Consider the following 23,604-nt stretch of genomic DNA (forward strand, 5'->3'; position numbering starts at 1 on the left):
TCAAAGGTGTTTGGTGAAACGTCACTTTTTTAACATTAGGTGCTGTTTGATGCTTATATTTATGCACCTCAACTCGCACTCTGTGTACATTCATTTATTGGACATTTACAGTTTCTTTTGTATATTTTAAAGCCATTTTAAGCATAGCCTACTCAATATGACAAGTACATGGTGACTATATAAATATATTAACATAGCTGAAATTGTTACATAAACACCTGCCTCATAATCTTCTCTTGTCCCAGACTGTCTAAGTACAAGTACATTGGAACATTGGAACTTGAGTCACCATTGAAACAATCTTTAAAAATAAAACAAACTTGTTGGAAACAAGAGTCGTTTAAAATGGTCTAAGAAGCAATAATATTGTATTCCTTATTGGTCACCTTGCTATAGCAATATAAAGCATCCTGACTCTCTCTAAATAGAGACTATTATATAGATTTACCTTCTAAAAATCTGGTTGACAGATTAAATTGGTAGGTTAGGTTGAGGGAGACAGCGCTGAGAAATCCTAAGGATCAAGAATCCAGTCGCTTATTCAGCAGTCACAAACACACATTGCAAGTGAGTGGATTCAAGCGTATGTTTATTTATTTTTATTTTCACGTGTTTCTGGCAATTCCTAGGCAGGTTAAACTTAGCTGTCACAGAATTTATGCCATCCATTCTCTATGAGACGTCGGGAACCAACGAAGTACAAGAAGCTTGATAACATGCAAACTCAAGCTACAAGCAACATTTCTATGCATATGCTTTACACATTCAATTTAAATATGCAGAATTCATATTTTTTCTATGTGTAAAACACCTAGTACAGAGCGTATTTGGTGCGCTGCTTCTAAGTAAATTCCAGTATATTGTGGTGCCCACATGTACTGAAATAATTAACTTTCATGGAGTCTGTAGAAAATATCCACTATATAGGGTTAAGGATCAGAAAGTGATGATTTTACCTGTACATGCAAAATATTTCATTAATCAAATGGCACTAATTACTAAAATAAAATTGATGCTTCAAATACAGTGCAAATATTGACTGCTTACCAGTGAAGTTGAATATGGGTCATATGTAAACAATCTAATTTCTAAATTATTCTTTTAGTTGAATTTTTCAGAATTGATTATCCCTGTGGACATTGCCTATGATAAAGGTGGAATTGTTGACAACCCCAACCAACTCTCAAGTAAGTTGCTCATTTTCGGCCCTCCCATTTCTCTGTGTCTCCTGAGTATGAATGAAAGATTGACCAGATTTTGAAATATGATGTTCCGTAACTTACTTTTTTGTTTTGTGCTGATTTAGTTTTCAGCTGTTTCCTTAGTGCATCTGGGTGCAGTCAGGATATACAATTGGTGAGTAATCTTAAAGTTCCAGTAGCTTTTTCTGCTTATTATATAAATATACTGTACTAAGCTTCATTATTTTATATTCACATGCATAGCCCGATATCTATCTATTTTTTTTATTTTTTTTTATTTAAATCAATTTTATTATTGGTCCTGCTTTTCTTGTATTGAATGTTATTATAGTGTTCTTTGAAATATCTGCATTATAAGGACGTATCAACAGGTGAAAAGGGGTCATGTGATCATGCTGGTAGTGCTTAAAAGAGGAGATAAAATGGATTTGAAAGCATCGTTCAGCACTCCTTAAGCTTTATACAGCAGTAAATACAAGGTCAGCATGTAATCTGCAGTCATATATATTGTACAGTATTAAACGCAACCAAACAAACAGTGCTTCCAACATAGTGTTTCATTGCTCCAGTACTGTATATAGTGTTTCATTGCTCCAGTACTGTATATAATGTTCCATTGCTCCAGTACTGTATATTTTAAGAAAAGTTCCCTTTCCGTTTGGCCCTGTGTTCAGTAATTTACATAAAATCCCATCTAACAGGAAGTGAAAGAAACAAACATTTAAATACCTTTTCCAATCCCAGGTGTAATTGTTATTCAGTGTGTTATACATATTTGTTAATGCAACAGGTAGGTATTAGTCACAAACATTGTGTTTTTTTTTTTTTTATATCAAACAGAAAGCTTAGAAACATAAATAAAAAATGTAACATATTATACTACAGTACATAGGATTTTGTTTTCTTTGTACAGTACTGTAGTATGCTAGCATTTATTTTTGAGCCATGTATAACTGTGCCTGTCGTATACAGTAATTAATGGCATACTGGTTGCTGAGTCAAAAGCACCCCTAAAATGACAGGCATCCATTGAAAATGCACTTAACTTCACCTACAGATGGATCCCTTGGTGCTTTGTGCATTATTGCCTGTGGGTGGTGGGAATCACTTAACATTGACACACAACTGCATTTTGTCTAACCAGGGGCCGGTTATTGACTCCATAGAGCCAAATGAAGTGTCAACACTTGGAAAAACCAATGTAATCATTAAAGGGAAAAACCTTTTCAGAGGAACACAATTTAAAGTACTAGTAAAAGGAAATTCTGACTGCAAACCACAAAAGTAAGTAAATATTGTTTTAAAGCGTTAAACGTTTTGCCTTTCGAAACAGCTGAGATCAGAAGCCTCAGGAGGAAAGCCTCGAAAAATATCAGTCTAATAAGATCCTCTTGCAAATAACAAAGAGAACAAATAAAAATACAGTTTTCAAACAGTGCACTTTTATCAAATATATATGAAAGGAAAAATGACTTTTTAAGAAGATGGTAAAAATGTGACTCATCTGTCTTTTTGTTTTTCAAGAGCACAGATATTGAGCTCAACAGAAACAGAAATAAGGATCTCCCTGCCAAAGGCAAACAAGGATGTGAGGAACGTATGTGTGGAGCTCGGTGATGGCAGATGCTACGGATCAGTTTTAGTAACATATCTCTCTTTACCGTCCTGTGAGAGCATTTCCCCCAAAGTTTCATGGGCCAGGTATATGTTTGCAAATTAACATTATCTATTAACCCAACACCCCCTTAGAGTAACAATTTTCAATGTTTCACTTACACAAAGCAAGCAGTACAAATAGCAGTGTTCATTTTGAGAATCTCAGATTGCCACAGGAAGTTTCACTTCCCTTGCTGACAGACAGAACTGGCATTTAATTTAGATTTGTTTTTGCTATATAGGCTGTTTCAGTAGTGTAAATAGAATGCTAATTTTGTTGCATTGTGAGCATATATTTTGTATTGTATTTATTTTTTGCAACTCCTGGTTGTAAGCTTTTGCATTGATTGATTGTGGTAGACTATTGCAACTTGTGATGGTTTTCTGTTTCATATTGCATTAAATTGCCTTAAAAAAGTCCCTCACATTATTCATTCTTTTAAACAGTGGGAACAGAAGAATCACAATCTTTGGAGCAAAATTGCATTTAGTTGACTTTGTAAAGACTGGGAAGCATTCTGCTGAAAATACGGTGGGTTCTCAAAAATGTAATATTATTTGTTGGTTTATAAATGTAATGGATGATGTGGACATTGCTCCATCCTTCAGTTCTTTGGTGACTGGCCAGAAAGCCAGATACAGAGGTGGGAAGAGCAAGAGAACATATTTTAGTTGCTAATTATCTATTTTGTTATACAATAATTAGTTTGATTGGTTATTTTAAGGTTTATGACAGTAGGTCAGTTATAGACAATAGTTTAGAGAACACTTAACATGGACTGTCCTAGTGAAGAATAGGTCACACAGCAGAAGTCCTGGCCTAGGTAAATGCCTGCCCATCACTGCCAAGCAGCAGTCTTTGAAGGCCACTGAGTTTATTTTCTTTGTATTCTGATTTATTTGCAATAAATATCTTATGCTGTGAATAATAAATACATTTCATTGGTCTAAATTGGTCAAATGTGGTTTACACCAGACCAAACCCAAGGGGAAATCCTGTGAGGTGCTGGTTAATTTCCTATACTGACCCTCTGCCTTTTAACAACAAGAATGTGTCTGATTTTTCATTTAATATACTGTACCAACATCCCTATCCAAATTGAGAGTTTATTAAACTGAATATCATGGTATCTCAGTTTCTAGTACAGTAGGAGACTTTTTTTCAGAATGCAATAAAGTCTACGTTTAGTTAGAAATTGTAAAATGGAATCTCCAGGAATATGTAATGCCTCCTACAGTTCAAGAGCTGTTCACTACACTGATATGTGTGTAATGGTGTGCGATTTTTTTTCTAAAATCGTAAGATTTATTTGCCATAGTATGACATTATGTGCGTGCACAGCGTAACAGAAATAAAATACCTGTGGTCAGCAAATGCTCACCTGAAATAAAAATGACTTACTGTTTTATTTTTAGATGATGAACAGTACCCATATTTCTTACAACTCACCTCCAACTGCTGGAAAGTCTACTGTTGCACTTGTGGTGGATAAAAATGAGTTGGACTGTGGTCATCTAATTTACCACCCTGACCCAGAGTTTCTGGGTTTCTCAGCTACTTCTGTGGGAAATGTCTTACAGATAACCATAAAGGTGATCCGTTATCAGTTTTTTGTTTTTAAACCAAGCTTTGCCAGTTTATTTATTTTTTGTCAAGTACAGTATGTTTACATTTGTTTTATTTTTGTTTTTCAGAAAAAGAGGGATGAATTGAATATTAGAGAGGATGAATTAACTATTCTGGCCAAATCTAACAATGAATCTTGTCCATGTAATGGTAATCTTATTAAAGAAAATGATAAGTCTGGTGATACTTCAATTGTCTGCACTATAGCTTGTAAACTGAGCACATCCAAACTGGCACTGGAGGTAAGTCACTCATGGAAGCCTCAAATATGAAACAGAGAGCTGGTCAGTTCAGATCAGTATACAGTACATATTATTTCAAAAGGGAAAAGTAAGAAAAAAAAAGTCAGGCTAATGAAACAAAAGTTTATTATTATATGAAAATAGGGGGGAAAAAAACATGGAACGTGGTTGGGGTTATGTGGGGTTTCAGACATTAACGTTTCTTATATCATGAAATAGTGTCTTTTTTAATTTCTTAATTGCTTGCTTCGATTTATATCCTAAATTTTTAAGTGCATGATTGAAAAATGAATAAATAATTGAATGACGGAGACAGATCTGTAAGATATAATGGATGAAGGTGGTATACAATGATTGGACAGTTTTCTCAGGATCTCATCTGGTCCGGTGCATCCTCCAACATCAGTCAACCAGGGCCAGGCTTCTTAAGGGTTTTTTCAAAAGACACAGGTTTTTTGTTTACTTTGATAAAGCAGTGCCGTGTTCAGGGTGTTGTGAAGTTTGACTGAAAAGGGAAATAGCTGATTTATATAGGTTTTAAAAAATGTAAAAAATAAACTACATTTCATTATCTTTTTATATATTTCTTGTAGATCAAGCTGGGAAACTTTTCTACTGTTTTAGAACAGCCGTTTAATTATTTGTGGCTCTTAATTGTCGTCCCATTGTTCTTACTTTTTGTAATTGTAGGTAAGTTATTTTCTTTCATAAGCATTGTGTTTTGCATGCAACCTCATTAGATTTTAACGAACAAGTTCCTTCCACAACAAATGTTCCCCATTGGCAAATGTTTATTCAATTTTTACAAATAAAAAATAGGTTGTAATGTGGTATTTTGTATTTGTTTAAACCTATAACATAAATCAAGTTAAATCTCCATCTGTGAATAGAGAGTGCGTATGTATTTTATGAACATACTCAGCCTTGGGCACTATTTCTGATTATATATTTAAGGCATTGAATAACATTGTTGTGTAATGAACAAACTCATTACATTACCTCAAATCCCAGCAATCTGATTATGTTGTAACAGTCCTTAGTTGTGTAACCATTTTTAGTATAAAGACTTGGTCACTGCTGATTCTAGTATTGTAATCGGCCAACAGATTTTATTCAGAGAAGTTTAAAAAAGTTTAAAAAAAACTTATCAGGAAGTTCACCGTTAAAAGTTCAATCTATAAATTCTGTTCAGTGCCTGTTTTTAAGTAAAGAGAAACTAAAGCCAGTAACAATCATATATATATATTTTTTTTTTAAGTCTCCATCTACATAAATCAACGCAATAAAAGAGTAATGTCAAAGAATTTAAGTGAACAGCTGGAGCTTCTGGAAAGCGACATCCGGAATGAGATACGTGAAGGTAATCCTGACCCTTCCTGGAGGGTCTACCAATAACCAGGAGCAGAATCCTTCACCTGGGTTACTTAAGTAATGCAGGCTGATAAAACGTGCATTTCTGACTGGAAATACCAGAGTTTAGTCCGAAAGGAATCCCAAACTGCCATCTGCTTATCTTTTTCGGAATGAAATAAAAAATAAATATATTGGTATGTCTGGATGAAAACTATACCATCTTTCAGTTAATCATAGAAGAATCCAGGCTATTTATACCTACCTGTGTAGTTTCTCATTGACTCCATGACTTTCCTCATTTTGGCTATAGACTGCTGGTGTAGGCTGAAAAAGACAAGACCATTGGGACAATTACCCTTTACACCTAGTATATAAAACACTACACATAAACAAAGAAAACACCTTAACAGGACAACATAGGAATGAATAACTATGACAACTAACAGGATCTTTACAAAGCAAGAAGCAATTTCATAAATTTTAGTGGAAAGCTTGCATATTTAACATTGTCAGGTAAACCATTCCATAAAACTGAAGCAAGATATGAATGCGTATCAAAGTCTGTTTCACAATAAAGCTTAAGTAGAGTTAATCCTATCATCTTAAAGAATAGCGTATAGCCAATAAAATGAAATTATTGTGACAAATTCAAATGAACACATTTCTGTCTTTCCCTTATAAGGCTTTGCTGAATTACAAACGGATCAGACTGATTTAATAGAAGGCTCTGGAACAATCCCTTACTTGGACTATAAGCATTTTGCCATAAGAACATTTTTTCCTGAGGTAATAAGCCATTGCTCTCTTAACAGCATACACTCGATATTTTGTTTGTGAGCTGTTCTGTATGTGGTTTACTTCATTTTTATAATATGCTATATGTTTAGGAAAATGTGGTTTATTTTGTGTGTGTGTCAATGTGATGTATAGGTAACATTTTTTTGAAGACCTGAGTTCAAATTTAATGGCTGGTTTCTGTTTTTATTTGTTGTTTCTAGGTTGGGCATACATCCAGCCATTTTGTTAATGAAGTTGGTCATGTAAGTCTCTCCCTATGAGACGTTTGCATTTCTAAAACTGTATGTAACACATATGCTAATAGTAACAATAATAAACTGATTGGATGTGTTATAAACCTTGTAATGCTTTTGCTCAACACCATCTACCAAATACCTAGGCACTCATTATGGTGTTGCATTCATGTAGAATATAGAATTGATCTCATGAGAAAGTGAAGTGTGTTCTTTTTTAAGCCTTTTCAAGATTCACAAGAAGCCAAGCAAGATGACTGTTCCAAAGCCTTGTCTGAACTTATATTAAACAAGCAGTTTCTTGTCACCTTGGTACATGCCATGGAAGAACAAAAACAATTCACCATCAAAGACAGGTGAGTTGCTGTTTTAACAGAGAAAAATAATCTGCAGCCTACCTAGCACACCAGGTTCCTGCGTCTTTTTTTACTGCTTTTGAGCTTACAGACATATGGAATATGCAGGCTTCTTGAACTGTTAGATCTTGATTTGCTTAGCAGATATAATGCAGAAGTCTTTATTTCCAAATTCTGTAATTTCACCGGAAACAGTACAGGAAGGCATACCTCTATAAAGTTATCTGGATCTAAAATAGCTGCAGTGCTGCCAAATCCTGTTATGGCAGTAGTTTCAGTTACTGTATGCTTCCTCTGTTTTTAGTTCACTAGAGGGTCTTCAAAGAAGAAGAATTGATGTTAAACTAAAATGACTCGGCAATCCAGCCAGCTGAGCTTCTGGGATTTTTTTTTTTTTTTAACATACTGATATGAGAGCAAGGTGAAATCAGGAATAGTCTTTCAGAATGTTGTTTCCATTCTGAAAACTAACACATTTTGCCATATTGGTACATTATTATATTCTTTACTGTAAAAGATGCTGTGGAAGGGTGGTGGGTAATTCACTGACACAGGAGACAGACAGGTGAATTTGGCAACACCGTACAGGAGCCCAGTTTTATTTCACGGTGCTGTTTTTTCTTTACTCCCTCAGATGGTGCTGTGGGTCCGTGGTCTGATTTACCAACGATGGCAAACAGAACCACGGGCATACCAAGCGATGGTACACAATACCGGCGCCCTTGCAGGTGCTTCGAAACAATAATTCAAAACAGAAGGCACAAAGAAACAAGGAAAATAAAACAGTAACAAAAACTACAAAGAAAAGGTGCTGCACTTTGCAGCGATATCCCAGTCGCCGCTGCCTGTGCGACCCAGATCACCGTCCTACGCTTCCGGCTCACTAGCCTGCTCTGATATACTAATCAGGGGTCTGCCCAAGGGTTCCCTGCCCTCAATGTCTCGCTCTGAACTTCTGTTTCTTTCTCTCCCACTGGTTCTCGGTCGTTGACCAGCGCTTCCGCACTCTCGGCGCGTTTAACAGGGCAGACCTGAGGAGACAGCAGAGCATTATTTTATAGGACCAACAATCTCCCAAGACTCGCCTCTCAGCCATTCAGAGAGGGGTAAAGTCCACACACCCACTTTCCCACCTCCCCGTGTCACTGCCATGACTCACAGGTGGTTGTTGGGCAACTGCCGTCCTCTTCCTGCAGCCCGTGAACACGCCAGCAGAGTCAGCACAGATCTCTCCCTGCTATCAGTTTGTTACATAAATTTTATCTACATCCGAAAACAAAGAGGGTGTTTGTTAATGCACTCGCTGATGCAACAGAGGAACTGGTGCTGCACAAAACTGTACAATCTAGTTCCAGCCCTTCCTCATTTTCAAGTTCAAATGTGTTTGATACACTTGTCATGCAAAAAGGTTCATTACTTTGAATTGGTCTACTTTGAATTATTGACCTAAAAAGTAAATGAATAAAACATGTGTCAACAGCATGAGCTATCCACAGTATGGAAATGATGTAAAAATGATGTGCTGCATATGCACTGTACATACAGTACAGCCCGTCCAAATACAAATGCCCAACTAGACATGAGAAGCATTGAGAACAGGATACTGAGTACTCTGAATACAGGCAGCCTGGATGTACAGCACTAAACAGAGGGCTGGACTTGTCTTTTAACATGGTACATTACCAAAGGGAGTAGCAGACAGTGCCTTATGTGACGGTGAAGTAGTACCATAATGGCAAGACTTAGAAGAGATCTGAGTCGGGGTGAAAAGTTCAGAGTGCATGGTTTGAAATACTTCCTATCCACCCACCAACATATATAAAGGCCTGTGAAGATTCTGCAACTCTAGTGTATAAATACAATACTTTTAATGCCAACAGGTGCACCTTTGCCTCCTATTTGACCATTGCTCTGCAAAGTAACCTGGTATACCTAACCAGTGTCATGGAAGAATTACTTAAGAACTTAATGGACCAGTCCAGTAACACACAACCAAAACTGATGCTGAGACGTACTGAGTCAGTTGTTGAAAAACTGTTGACAAACTGGATGTCTGTGTGCTTGTATGGTTTTCTTAGGGTAAGTATAATACATTTTGAAACGTAAAAAGCATTATTGAGTTTATCAGTGGCAGTTATTTTGACTTGTTTCTCATTAGTTACTGAAAAAACAAAATAAACTGGATACTGGGAGAACAAAAAAGAAGGAAATTCTGAAATAATAGACAAGGTGTCAGAAAAGAGAATAGTTCAGTTATTTAATGGAAAAGGTTAAATGAATTGTCAAACATTATAAGTCAGCCTAGATCATTCTTACATTTTCATCATTTTCTCACAAATTAAGAAGCACAAGTCCATGGTAGGATCGTGGGTGTATAATCTAATGTTTCAGATATTTAATAAGATAAGCCTGATGTATACAGTAAGTCTACAATTGCTGTGTTAACAGGGTTAGGAACACTATCCTATATCCTATTCGCACAACCAAAAAGAGCAATCATCATGTTTTGCAAACAGGATTGTGAATGGATTCTATGCATGTTGGTCATGCCTTACTGTAGGCAGATAGGGTAATAGAGGGTCATTTAACTACAATTTTAATAGGAAATACAGTTAACAATTAAGGATGTGGTTAGAACAAAGACTGTTTTGAAAAGTCGGTTGGTTTGTGTTTTATAAAAGCTGCACTGTTCCTGTTTTCTTTTATTCAGGAGTCAGTGGGAGAACCTTTGTTCTTGCTAGTGTCAGCCATAATACAACGGAACAACAAAGGTCCAGTAGATGCCATTCATGAAAAAGCTCTTTACACCCTCAATGAGGACTGGCTACTGTGGCAAGCTCATGATTTCAGTACTGTGGTATGATTGCATTTTTTTTTTTTTGGATGAATTCCTTTTATGAGTTTTTCAAGTCAGTGGCTGTAAACATTTATCTGAACAACCTAACGTGCATTTTTTTCCCTCAAACATTTTTTTGTTATTGTTATTGTAGGTAATGACAGTTATAACACATCTTATCTGCTGCAAAGTTCTTTGTCTACTTAGTAGTGGGTTGAATCTCACCAACTTCTACTGATTCTTATCAGACATCATACAGGACATCTGTTGCTCAGTGTACCTCTAAGTTTGTCACAACAGATTAAACATAATTGTATCCCTATAATGAACTATTCTTAAATGCACTAAATCAGGAGAAGTGTGTGTGTGTATATATCAATATATATATATATATATATATATATATATATATATATATATATATATATATATATATATATATATATATATCTATCTATCTATCTATCTATCTATCTATAGATAGATAGAGATAGATAGATAGATAGATAGATAGATAGATAGATAGATTATTCAATGTAGTATTTTCACTAAACTCTAGTAATATAGCTATAGAGTGTCATGTTTGGCTGTAGCGTTTTCTATCTTGAATAACAGCAACAGAATCACTGTTTTCATACTTGTGTATATCATACAGTACATTCTTTAGTTGTTTTTTTTTTACTAGAAACTTAAAGTTTCATTACAAGGAAGTCCTGAAAGTGAGAGTGAGGCACACATTTCTCTCGATGTCAACGTTCTCGATTGCGACACTATTGGACAGGCCAACGAGAAGATTCTTCAAAGCTTTAAAACCAAATTTGGCCATTGCTGTCACCTTCAGATAAATGATATTGATATTGGTGAGTCTGTTGTATGTGTCCTTATCATATTAGAAATGTCTTAGAATGGTCTGAAAAGTCATTGAATTTAAGTGTGAGTGTGTCTTTTAAGAAACAAAACTTTTTTTAATGTTTTTTTTTTCAGAATTTGAAAAAGATGGGATTCAACAGAAACTTCAAGACGTAGACAACAGTTCTAAAGTTCTGGAAAATGGGGTAACAATGCTGAACACTATTGGGCATTACAAGGTAGGAATGTGATGTAACACGTTATTCAGATAAGCTTGTTTTATATAACTTTATGTAGACAAATAGAATTGGGCCTGGCAGAGTTGAAAGGTCATGTTGTCACATGATTGGAACAGAATGAGGAATGCTGTTCAGTCTCAGACAAGCTGAAAGTAAATTCAAAGCCAGTGGGGAAAAAATGATAATAGCTCAATAGATCTGTTCCTAGAAATGACCATTGTACAGTAACTGTACTTGAATCTAACTGTGGCCTTTATTTTTAGATTCCTAATGGAGCGTTCATAAGGGTCACCAAGAAAAAGAAGGAGAAGAATTTATCTACTCAAGAAAGTATAAAAGGTTAATAAGTGTTTGAGTTTGGAAATCCGCTCCGCTGCTAATTCAACTGTTAATATCTCATAAACTATTTCAGATACTGATATTTTAGGTATTATAGAAAATCATTGGGCAAAATGGTGCCCTTCAGTTTGAACTGCGAGATGATAAAGACCCAGCACTTTGTGCTTTTAGCTTGATACTCGGTAGACAGCTGAAATCTGTGGTTCCCTAGGTCAAGATTGAAAGTTTGTAGTACAAGAAAAATTACCTATTTGTACCAGAAATTTCACAAAGCTGTGGCTAACACCAGTATCAAAGCTTCATATGCAGTATCAGAATCCATCTGAGGTAGTTACTTCATATTTGTTTTTATAAATACTACATGCTAAGTGTGTTAGTGACCATACCATTGACCCATGACCTAATATGACTGCCATATTGTGGCGCTAAGTTTTTCCCAAGTTAGTGTCATAATGCATAATACAAAGCTGCATTCTTTGATTTTCTTCAAGGTCCATTACTAATGTAAAAAATAACCATTTCACTGCAATATTGCTTTGATATTTTAGGGAGGCCTAAGACCTGATAGCTTTGATAGCTCAAGCTAATATTGATTGTTAGTTCTTTAATTTTATGTCTCTTCATTTCTCTTCCAATGTGTGCAGATGACGACAACTATACAACCAAATACTGCCATTTGGTAAGTTACAGCAGCATGTATTACAACACGTGTGTATATTTGTGTACATATTGTATTGTGTACAATGTTTGACCTTGTCCCAGTATGTTTGTAGATTGAAACAGATTTACCAGAAGTTGAAGATAAAGAACAAAATGTACAGAAAAGAAAAAAGTTGAAGCTGAAAGAAGTCTACCTCACTAAACTGTTGTCAACAAAGGTATGTTTTTTAGTCAGCCATTATATACAATATAAAAGGCACAGACAACGAGAGTAGAGAAAATGCAACATACTTAGTTGAGTATTTTCTTAAATATTACAGTATGTAGTACGGAAACCAACACTTGCTTCACATCTTTAAAAAAGAGCACTATTTTTTTCCTCATGTTAAATTCTTATTTGTAAAACAGCAGATACGCAAGCACAAAAGCATTGCTGTTAGATGCCTTCCTCTGTAAATATTACAGTATTCAAACTTATTTAAGCTCAGAAAGTCACATACAACAACTCATCAGCTGTAAACACTTCCTTTTCTAGGTTGCTATTCACTCATTTGTTGAAAAACTATTCCAGACGATATGGGGAATGCCAAACAACAAAGTTCCAGTGGCTATAAAGTACTTTTTTGATTTCTTAGCTCTCCAGGCTAAAAATAAAATGATCACTGACCCAGATGTGTTGCACATCTGGAAAACTAACAGGTATTGCATTCTTTGAACAAGCAGAAGGATATTAACCAATTTCATGAATCTCAAGGTGTTTTTAAGATGTATAACCATTTGCTTTTTCTGTACCTATTCAGCCTCCCCTTGCGTTTTTGGGTCAATATCCTGAAAAATCCGCAGTTTGTTTTTGATATGGAAAAGTCACCCCACCTGGATGCATGCCTGTCAGTTATAGCTCAGGCTTTCATGGACTCATTCTCCTTATCAGACCAGCAGCTCGGGAAGGTAACATTTTCTATATTTGTAACAAAAAAAAGGGTTTGACTGTTTAAAACTTGAAGACAAGCTTGTTGATTGTACTGTATATTGCCTGGCACAAGTCCTAAACACAACGTTGATAGATTATGGTTTTAAATGGAAAGGACTGTACATTTTCTGTTTTTAAATGAAATGTTTATTGTATTCAATAGGGGGAATTGCTTACCTGTTATGTATTTACACTGTGCTTTAGTGATAAGGCATGCTGTTTAGTAAGGTAAAAATGACACAGAACACAATGTAATTACACCTGTTTTCATATTTTTCATTTCTCTCTAAATCATTTTTACTGGGATATTTAACTTAAATTCGGGTATTTTCAACAGTCTAATAAGAGAAGGTGGAAAATCCAGAGCAATAGGACTTTACTTGTTTATCCCCTACATTTAATGGTGGTTTGCTGTTGCGATGATAACTTAATAATTCAGACATTAGAGCTGGAACTGTTCTTCGATTTTTTAAATATACTTCTTCCCCTCTGAAGGATTAGTCTGGGAAGACATACAATATGTATAATATGTGCTGTACTTTATTCCATCACAAGAAACAAGATATTTATGCTGTATCATATTGCTATAATACTGTAATTTTATTCTGTCTTCTCATCCAGTATGCTTGTACACAGTGATTATTAGGTTGGGGACAGAAAGGTTGAAACCAAATAGAAATAGTCAGCATCGTCCTAGTTTGTGTAATTTTGTTCCACTTTTATTCTTTCCAATTTTAGAATGCACCAACAAACAAACTGCTGTATGCCAAAGACATACCACAGTACAAGACAGAGGTCAAAGCCTACTACAAGCACATACAAGATCTCCCAGAATGCAGCGAAAAAGACCTTAATGACTTTCTACTTGAAGAATCAGAGGTATCTAATCATTTTAAAATAGTCTTCCATTTTTTATGTGTTATGTTCATGATCTTATTTGCCTGTACATAATGTTCTTCAATTCAACTATTCTGTATTTTCATTTTTTAATCAGAAGCATAAAAATGAATTTAATGAACAAGTAGCTATGGCTGAAATCTACAAATTCATTACAGCATATTTCAATGTGGTAAGTGTTGTGTTTTTTTTTTTTTTTTTTTTTTTTTTACAAAAATGTTTGTACAAAATGGAACTGCTCAGATGCAATATGTATAGGTGCTGGGAAATTATTAATTTCTGTAATGATAATCCAAAATGAACATCAAATATGGGAAGCATGACTGTTTTCTTTTTCATGATATACCATCAACTCCTGTTGTGCATACACAAATGAATGGGTACATTTCATAATACAGGTGCATTGTAGCTACAGCAACATTTTGTAACATTAATACGTATACCTACAGCAAAATTATAAGTGGTCAAAAAAATGAAATTCTATGTAAACCATTTTCACTTTGTGATAAAATATCCCCACAGACATTTATTTTAGTAGTGAATATCCAGGGTGTTAAATTTTTTCATCTCTTAAATTTGAACAAAGCATGGTAGTCTCAAATTACACTACTCAGGAAACCTAATAATATAGTGGTGTGTGATGTAATGTTAATACAACAAACCCAACCTCAAAAGTTCAAATATATGACCAAGGTGTATCAATAACAATATAAAACAGCACTGGTAAAAGTACAGCAGTTTATTGAATACAGAAACATGGGTGAAAGTGGCAATGATCATCTTGACCAAAACTCCTGGGGTAAAACCAATCTTTTGGCCAGGGGCCCATCTAGGCCCCCCGAAGCTCTGCAATTGTACATGCTCTCAGATGCATTCTGAGCCATTTTCGGAAGCACATTTAAACTTGACTTTGTAAGAAAAGAAATTCAGATAGATCAACCTGATAAATCACACGAGGCTAGTTAACATAGTTTTTGAAAGATTACTCATTGACCTTTTACACGAGGGCCCATTTCACAGATTCATATTAATTTTATAAAACCTCAGTTGCAAATATAATATACAATCTCTGCTTATCTCAATCAGGTTTTTCTGATGCAAATTTCAAGGACCTAATTTTAGATAAATAATAAACATCTGAAAATGTCTGTATTCTTTGAATATTTCTGTAGTTGTTTATGAACTAACACTAATTGTATCTTCATATATTAGAGAAAAACCTATGTGTAATTTATTTTGTGGCAGTAGTAACACTTTGATTTTAATTGTATTAAAAAAAGATGACAGAAAGAAATTTGTCCAATGGAATGCTTTTTTCATCAGACCTTGTAATAATAAAAATCAGCATTGTTACAGCTGTTCTAATCTGTGATGTTCATTACAGGTCCTGATCAAGCTGGAACAAAATGATGCTTCAGGCAGCCTGAAACAACAGTTACTGAAGGTCAAGAGCTTGTTCTGTGAAAGGAAATCGTGCAAGTGGGAATAATCTTCAGGTGTAGGAATAATCTTCAGGTGTGGAATTTTTATTGCAAGAATGAGAGAAAATATGTGATTTAACTAGAACAAAATAATGTTATTTTTCATTTCAAGCAAAACTTTAGCATATTTATATTCTGAAACACAAACTAGGGCAGCACACACAATGCTAAAAAACTAACATAGAATTAAGGGGAAGAGGCGGTTTCTAGGAGACAGAGCAGTTCCCCATACATAATACTTTTAATAGGATTTGATACCAACTCATATTACTGTGCAAGTCTAAATGGTAAATATTCTTCTGTAGTCCTTTTATAGATGATAGGTGTAAGGAAGCTTTAGGAAAACGAAAGCAAGCTAAGTCAGCCTTTACCTAAACTTAAAGCATTTGGATATTTCTTTTATATAGCATGTCAGGATTCAGGAAGACACCCCATTACATTACTGCTGGCTTCCAGCTTTAATGTAGCCTAACCCTGTATATAGCAGTGTCGCAAGGCTACTTTGTATTATCAGGTTCATCTTTTTAGCAAGGTATTTGTGCTCTACATGTTATATCTTTAAAGATTTTTAAAACAGTAGTTAGGTCTGTGAAAATGTTTGATTGCTATTCCAGACAGTGGCGATGTACCTCCAGCTTCTCACATTAGAGAAATATGTAAACCGTTTATTGTCGCTCAATTGCAAAAGGCATAACTCTCTGCAATTTGTATTAAGTTCTGTAGACTTTTGCAAATCCAAACCATCTGGGTCCGGACCGTGTTCATATTAGTGATTTGTGTCAGAGTATTAATTGTAGCCTGTGCTATACTAAAATGTTTTTGATAAATTTTTACATACTATTACCACATAATTGGCAAGTTTCTGCATTGTGATAGCATGGTTTGTATAATAGGTACATTTTTAGATTCCTAGGGATTGGATGAGAGATTACAGTCTACTGTAGATACAGATGAATTGCATTTTAACTTCCTGTATGTACTGTTGTGGAGGTTGTACAATATGTAATTATTTGTATAATACGCAAAGTTACAATAATAAATACCACAATTTTAAATCATGTGTCTGTTGTGGAAAAAAAAGGTTATACAGTATTGAACACACAACATTTAAATAGGATATAAAGCTTTTACTATAAAAAACATCACTGATTAGAAAATATTTAAATACAATCTAGTACTAATATTTAAATAATGTGCAAAACATACATTAACAAGAATTCATATTCTTGTATATTTTAGTATTGAATATGTGCATGTTTCACTTGTTATGGGAGATGAAAATCATGTAGATCAATTAGAATATTTCAAAATTAATACTTGATCACAAAAAAATCCAAAATTGTTTTAAAGTACATGGTGAACAAAAAAATAATTCCAATAAATCTTGGAATTATTACCATCACTTTGTAGATCTCACATTTTCCTTTATGAACAATGCACACAATATGTTATTCTTTTTTTTTATAGCATTTAAAAAAAATTAAAAAAAAGCAAACATGAGCTGCTTCTGGGAGTTTGAGTATAAAAAGTACTACAAAAAAATAAATAAATAAAATAAATACATACATTGTGTGTGCATGTATATTACACACACACACGGTCAAAAGTTTTAGAACACCTCCATTTTCCCAGTTATTATTGAAATTTATGCAGTTTAATGTCTCAATGTACTCTGAAATTAAAGTATAGGACAAATAAACAATTGTAGATAAAAAAGAAATCATGGAATCGTTTTGTTTAACAAAATTTAATCTAAGTTTTTGACTCATCAAAGTAGCCACCTTTTGCAGATATAACAGCCGAACACACTAGTGGCATTCTTTCTACAATGGAAATCAAATATTGTTCGGAAAGTTCTTCCCAACACAGTTGCAGAAGTTCCCACAAATGTGTTGCACTTGTAGGTTGCTTTGCTTTCACCTTTCTGTCAAGTTCATCTCAAACCAGTTCGATGGGGTTTAAGCCTGGAGACTGTGCTGGCCATTCCATGATTTGAAGCCTACCGTCTTGTTCTTTTCTTCTAAGGTAGTTCTGACATAGCTTGCAGGTATGTTTTGGGTCCTTATCTTGCTGTAGGATGAACCCCTAACCAACTAGGCGTATACCTGAGGGTACTGCATGGCTCTGCAAAATGCTGTGGTAGCCGACTCTGGATCCAGCAAAAGAGCCCCAGACCATCACGCTTCCTCCTCCATGTTTAAGAGTTGGTATCACACATCGAGGAACCATCCTTCTGCCTACTCGACGGCATACAAAAACCCTGCGTGAAGAACTGAAGATTTCAAATTTTGATTCATCGGTCCATAAGACCTTCTTCCAGTCTTCAGTAGTCCACTGGCAGTGCTTCATGGCCCAGGCAAGCCTCTTTTTCTTATTTTGCCATCTTAGCAATGGCTTTCTTAAACTGCCACTTGATCTGTCAAACCTGCAGCTCGAAGTCTTCACAGTTGAAACTGAGACTTGCTTACTTCGACCAACGTTAAGCTGTGCTTGAAGCTGTTGTCCTGTGAGCCGCGTATCACGCAAGCTGTTGACTCTCAGAAACTTGTCTTCTGATTCTGTTGTGGCTTTGGATCTGCCAGATCTCTTCCTGTCAGAGTTTCCTCCAGTTTCCAAGTGCCTTTTGATGGTGTAGGAAACTGTACTCACTGACACCTTGGCTTTCTTTGCAATTTCTCTAAAGACCTACACTTTTAAGGGTTATAATGGTCTGTCCGTCTTCCTTTGTTAATTGCCTTTTTCTCGCCATTATGATAACAATATACTACTTTCTGCAGTACAATACTGTCCAAATAATGCTTAAGAGGGTGTAGTAACACAGTCTGTTCCAACACTGCTTTTTTACAGACAGAGGATTTGTAAGTAATCAACAAAAGTTGGGACACCTCTAGGAATTGTTAGCATCGACTTTCAAGGCTTAATTTACTTCCATTGCTGCAGAACATCTGTAAGTTGTTAACCCATTACTTGTTCCCCGAAAAAGGCCTTTTTGTATAGCTTTGAAATGTACATTATTTTTCAGTTTTTGGTAACCTAAACTTTTTTTTTAACCTCTGGCAGTTTACCGCTTACCTTTGTATCATTTCAGGTTATTCACTGGACTTGAACTGCTTAAATTTCAATAAAAACTGGAAAAATGGGGGTGTTCTAAAACCTTTGATAGGTAGTGTATATATAAATAAAATTAAAGGCAATACAAGACAAACAGGAAGACAGGTTAAGAAAGGGTTAGTGTTTGTTATGTGTTTACCTGCCTCTCGGTGGAAAAAACCTCTTTGCCTATTAGGGGAAAACCTCTGGTGGACCCAGCGGTACGGTAGCCCCTATTCCCGGCACGCTAGCTATTTTGTCAAGTATTATTAGAGGAAAGCTGGAGCGTTGGAAGCTCTGGAGAGGGCAGTTGTAGATTGGAAAGGTAGATTAAAGCAAGTTTGAACTTTTGCATGCTGCAGTAGTGAACAGATCTGAAGTAGGGAGCATATCTGCTGTAGGGAGGAGTGATTAACTGTAGAGGATCTGTTGAAAAGTGTAGAGATCTGAGGAAGTATATGATGGACTGTCGTCAGTAGAGTGCAAAGATCTGCTGAAGCGGTGATCTGTAACAGTGTGCGGTGGACTACAATCAGTAGTGTGCAGTGGCCTGCTGTAGAGAGTACAGACCTGCTGAAGTTAGTGAGAAGAAGCGCATTGTGGGATATGAGCACATTTAAGCTGCATGAAGTGCCTCCTGGGATTGCAGGAGGTTGTTGAACAATTGTTTTCCATCCAGAATTTTGATAGGACATTGAAGTGTTAAGGAGATTTCGATGGAACTGAAGATGAGGCTGCTTTCGGCAGAGATGTAGAATGCATTGCTCTGAGGCCGCTGCACCGGTGGAAAATCCTCTGGATGAAGATGAAGTGTTTCTGCTAAGGCTGGAATGTTTATGGGTGTGGATACTAACAGTAAGTTTGATTGTCATTTGGGGAGAGATGGGCGGATGAGACTGGGATTAGAGGTTGAGGAGATGGTAGGAATGGTGGCTGTTGATGGTATGACGTGGTGTCACAAAGACAGCCAAGTGGGCGGCGTCAGAACCAGGAAAAGGAATGAAATACACAAAACACAGGACGGATGAAATGAAATGATGAAGACGCCTGTTGGCGCCAGTTTATTACAAAATAAAAGGTTTAAACAAACACGAAAACACAGGACCCGGCACTCTACGCCAAAATAAATAGACAAACAAAAAAACAGACTAAACTTAACAAAACGGTGCACGGACAGACACTGACAAACACGGTGAGCAGATACTTTGTTATTATTATTATTACTACTATACTTATTTCCTCCGTCTCCAATCCCGTTCTCCGCTCACCGAACACCCAACCACCAGTATGTGACAACGTGCATCTATATATACTATTGTGCTGGGATTCAATTACCAATTAATTATTCACTTGAATCCCAGCACGTGAATTAATAAAGTGCAATTCCCCGTGCTCACATATTACTACATTTTACTTGCACGTGAAGTGCTGTGCAATCCTCGTGCCTAAATACACATATACATTTTTAAACACTCGTGTTACACAGACCCGTTTATATCCCGTGTACCAATGTCTATACACCAACATTTAAACACACCACACGCAACACATAACAGATAATATGCACAGGGGCGGGCACTTTGTTACATATACCCCCTCCTGTGCAAAGCACACATGGCCTCAATGGCCACCTCCCCCCTTAAAAGCCCAAAAGTCCCGCCCAAAGTCCTTGGCCAGGACCAGAGGCTTCCAGGGGCCGACAGGTCGGAATGCTGTCAGCAGGGTAGCATTCTCCTGCCAGGGTAGTCCTAGCAGCGGAAAGGCTGCTTGGGGTGTGGTCTCCTGACCTTCCCCCTTCTTCGGCGCCGGCAGCTCCCCTTGGTGGGGCTTCAACCACCGTTCTTCCTGCAGGGAAGAAACTGCAGAGGTAGCAGGTCTCCGGCGAAACTGCTGCTGGGGTTGGCGGTCTCCAGACCTCCTCCCCCTTCTCCGGCAGCGAAACTGCTGCTGGGGTTGGCGGTCTCCAGACCTCCTCCCCCATCTCCGGCAGCGAAACTGCTGCTGGGGTTGGCGGTCTCCAGACCTCCTCCCCCTTCTTCGTGGCCGGCAGCTCCCCTTCGTGGGGTTCCGGCCACAGTACTTCCGGCTGTGATGCGGAGCGGCGGGCAACCCCAGGCGATGCAGAGCGGCGGGCAACCCCAGGCGATGCAGAGCGGCGGGCAACCCCAGGCGATGCAGAGCGGCGGGCAACCCCAGGCGATGCAGAGGCATCCTTGGGCGAAGCGAGGCTGGCATCCTTGGGCGAAGCCAGGCTGGCATCCTTGGGCGAAGTGAGGCTGGCATCCTTGGGCGAAGCGAGGCTGGCATCCTTGGGCGAAGCGAGGCTGGCAGTCAGGACAAGCTGGGGTGCGGGTGTTGGCCCTCTTTTCGGCCACTGCAGCCGGGAGGTTCTTCCCCGTGCTTCCCTCAGCAGCCTATGCAAGGGCTGCTGAGGACCGCCAGCATCTAGTCCTGGTCCTTCTGGTGCAGGGAGAGGCAGCTCCTGCTCCTCTCCCCCTGATGGAGGTGGAGGCAGAGGAAGCTCCAGCTCCTCTCCTCGTGATGGTGGGGGAAGTGATACCAGCAGGCATTCACCCTCTGCTGGTGGGGGAAGTGATACCAGCAGGCATTCACCCTCTGCTGGTGGGGGAAGTGATACCAGCAGGCATTCACCCTCTGCTGGTGGACAGGGACCCAGCAGGCATTCACCCTCTGCTGGTGGACAGGGACCCAGCAGGCATTCACCCTCTGCTGGTGGACAGGGACCCAGCAGGCATTCACCCTCTGCTGGTGGACAGGGACCCAGCAGGCATTCACCCTCTGCTGGTGGCGGAGGCAGAGGCAGCTCCTGCTGCTCTGCTCCTGCCGCTGGAGGTGGCGGAGGCAGAGGCAGCTCCTGCTGCTCTGCTCCTGCCGGTGGAGGTGGCGGAGGCAGAGGCAGCTCCTGCTGCTCTGCGCCTGCCGGTGGAGGTGGCGGAGCAGAGGCAGCTCCTGCTGCTCTGCTCCTGCCGGTGGAGGTGGCGGAGGCAGAGGCAGCTCCTGCTGCTCTGCTCCTGCCGCTGGAGGTGGCGGAGGCAGAGGCAGCTCCTGCTGCTCTGCTCCTGCCGCTGGAGGTGGCGGAGGCAGAGGCAGCTCCTGCTGCTCTGCGCCTGCCGGTGGAAGTGGCGGAGCAGAGGCAGCTCCTGCTGCTCTGCTCCTGCCGGTGGAGGTGGCGGAGGCAGAGGCAGCTCCTGCTGCTCTGCTCCTGCCGGTGGAGGTGGCGGAGGCAGAGGCAGCTCCTGCTGCTCTGCGCCTGCCGGTGGAGGTGGCGGAGGCAGAGGCAGCTCCTGCTGCTCTGCTCCTGCCGGTGGAGGTGGCGGAGGCAGAGGCAGCTCCTGCTGCTCTGCTCCTGCCCATGGAGGTGGGAGCGGCGTGTAGTCTCCTGGTGGTGGAGGTGGGAGCGGCATGTAGTCTCCCCTTGTTACAGGGGACTGGTGCGGCTCTCCCTCGCTTGCAGGAGACTGGTGCGGCTCTGGAGACAGTGGTGGGTCCCCTGCCTTCCTCTTCTGTGGCAGTTCCTCCTCTCCCTCCTGGTAGGGGCAGCGGAAGGGACAATTGGCAAAGAGATGGTCCTGGTTGCAGAGGAGGCACCCCGGCAAGGACTGGTTACATCGCCGGGGATGTCTGGCCCTTAGGCGGCACTCCTCCTCCCTGTCCCTCACCTCTTTATCCTCTTTCCTACTTCTCCCCATTTCTTTCTTTTTTTTTTTTTTTTGTAATCCAAAGACGCCCCCTTTTTTTTTTTTTTCCTCCACACAAAAAAAACCTCTCCAGTCTCTCTGGAGGCGTGGGTTCGAATCCCACCACTGCCACCACGTGTCACAAAGACGGCCAAGTGGGCGGCGTCAGAACCAGGAAAAGGAATGAAATACACAAAACAGGACGGATGAAATGAAATGATGAAGACGCCTGTTGGCGCCGGTTTATTACAAAATAAAAGGTTTAAACAAACACGAAAACACAGGACCCGGCACTCTATGCCAAAATAAATAGAAAAACAAAAAAACAGACTAAACTTAACAAAACGGTGCACGGACAGACACTGACAAACACGGTGAGCAGATACTTTGTTATTATTATTATTATTACTACTATTCTTATTTCCTCCGTCTCCAATCCCATTCTCCGCTCACCGAACACCCAACCACCAGTATGTGACAACGTGCATCTATATATACTATTGTGCTGGGATTCAATTACCAATTAATTATTCACTTGAATCCCAGCACGTGAATTAATAAAGTGCAATTCCCCGTGCTCACATATTACTACATTTTACTTGCACGTGAAGTGCTGTGCAATCCTCGTGCCTAAATACACATATACATTTTTAAACACTCGTGTTACACAGACCCGTTTATATCCCGTGTACCAATGTCTATACACCAACATTTAAACACACCACACGCAACACATAACAGATAATATACACAGGGGCGGGCACTTTGTTACACGTGGTTTTCCAGGTTTTCAAGCCGGGCGTTAATGGTGGAAATGGAGTTTCCAATAGGCTGGATGAGATATTTTAAATCATTAACCCTTTGTGGTCCTATGTTGGACCAGGTCTGAAATTACAATTTTCCTTTTCCAGTCCGATGTCTGTCCCCATCCGACGTCATCAAAAAGACGTCAAGTACAGGTCTCTAGTCATTTTTTCTCTGGAAAAAAGCAGAGAAAACCTTTCAATGGCTAAGTGAAACCAACAGGAGCCGAGAAAAGCCGAAAAAAAAGATAGCTGCTTCCACATCCAGCACTCAA

The 23,604-nt window shown here is 38.6% G+C and overlaps 1 protein-coding gene across 2 annotated transcripts in view; it reads left to right on the forward strand.

Annotated features, from left to right (window-relative positions):
• Nucleotides 1–16,780, forward strand: part of LOC121319818 (plexin-C1-like) — a 31,356-nt gene extending 14,576 nt beyond the window's left edge. Inside the window, exons 11-34 of one of the 2 annotated variants that reach the window (XM_041257668.1) lie at nt 1,106–1,187; nt 1,307–1,356; nt 2,347–2,486; nt 2,727–2,903; nt 3,306–3,390; nt 4,275–4,451; nt 4,554–4,727; nt 5,321–5,417; nt 5,986–6,087; nt 6,763–6,866; nt 7,079–7,120; nt 7,334–7,467; nt 9,348–9,546; nt 10,178–10,324; nt 10,989–11,163; nt 11,288–11,391; nt 11,655–11,730; nt 12,375–12,409; nt 12,504–12,608; nt 12,926–13,089; nt 13,191–13,338; nt 14,099–14,239; nt 14,355–14,429; nt 15,642–16,780. In XM_041257668.1, the coding sequence (XP_041113602.1) occupies nt 1,106–1,187; nt 1,307–1,356; nt 2,347–2,486; nt 2,727–2,903; nt 3,306–3,390; nt 4,275–4,451; nt 4,554–4,727; nt 5,321–5,417; nt 5,986–6,087; nt 6,763–6,866; nt 7,079–7,120; nt 7,334–7,467; nt 9,348–9,546; nt 10,178–10,324; nt 10,989–11,163; nt 11,288–11,391; nt 11,655–11,730; nt 12,375–12,409; nt 12,504–12,608; nt 12,926–13,089; nt 13,191–13,338; nt 14,099–14,239; nt 14,355–14,429; nt 15,642–15,746 (2,838 nt within the window). In that variant the 3' untranslated portion in view covers nt 15,747–16,780. Of the gene's footprint in view, nt 1–1,105; nt 1,188–1,306; nt 1,357–2,346; nt 2,487–2,726; nt 2,904–3,305; nt 3,391–4,274; nt 4,452–4,553; nt 4,728–5,320; nt 5,418–5,985; nt 6,088–6,762; nt 6,867–7,078; nt 7,121–7,333; nt 7,468–9,347; nt 9,547–10,177; nt 10,325–10,988; nt 11,164–11,287; nt 11,392–11,654; nt 11,731–12,374; nt 12,410–12,492; nt 12,609–12,925; nt 13,090–13,190; nt 13,339–14,098; nt 14,240–14,354; nt 14,430–15,641 lie in introns of those variants that run through there. The other variant, XM_041257669.1, reaches the window with a different exon arrangement.
• The last annotated feature ends 6,824 nt before the right edge of the window (nt 16,781–23,604 follow it).

The sequence above is a fragment of the Polyodon spathula genome, chromosome 8 (genome assembly GCF_017654505.1).
Source record: "Polyodon spathula isolate WHYD16114869_AA chromosome 8, ASM1765450v1, whole genome shotgun sequence".
Classification (NCBI taxonomy): domain Eukaryota; kingdom Metazoa; phylum Chordata; class Actinopteri; order Acipenseriformes; family Polyodontidae; genus Polyodon; species Polyodon spathula.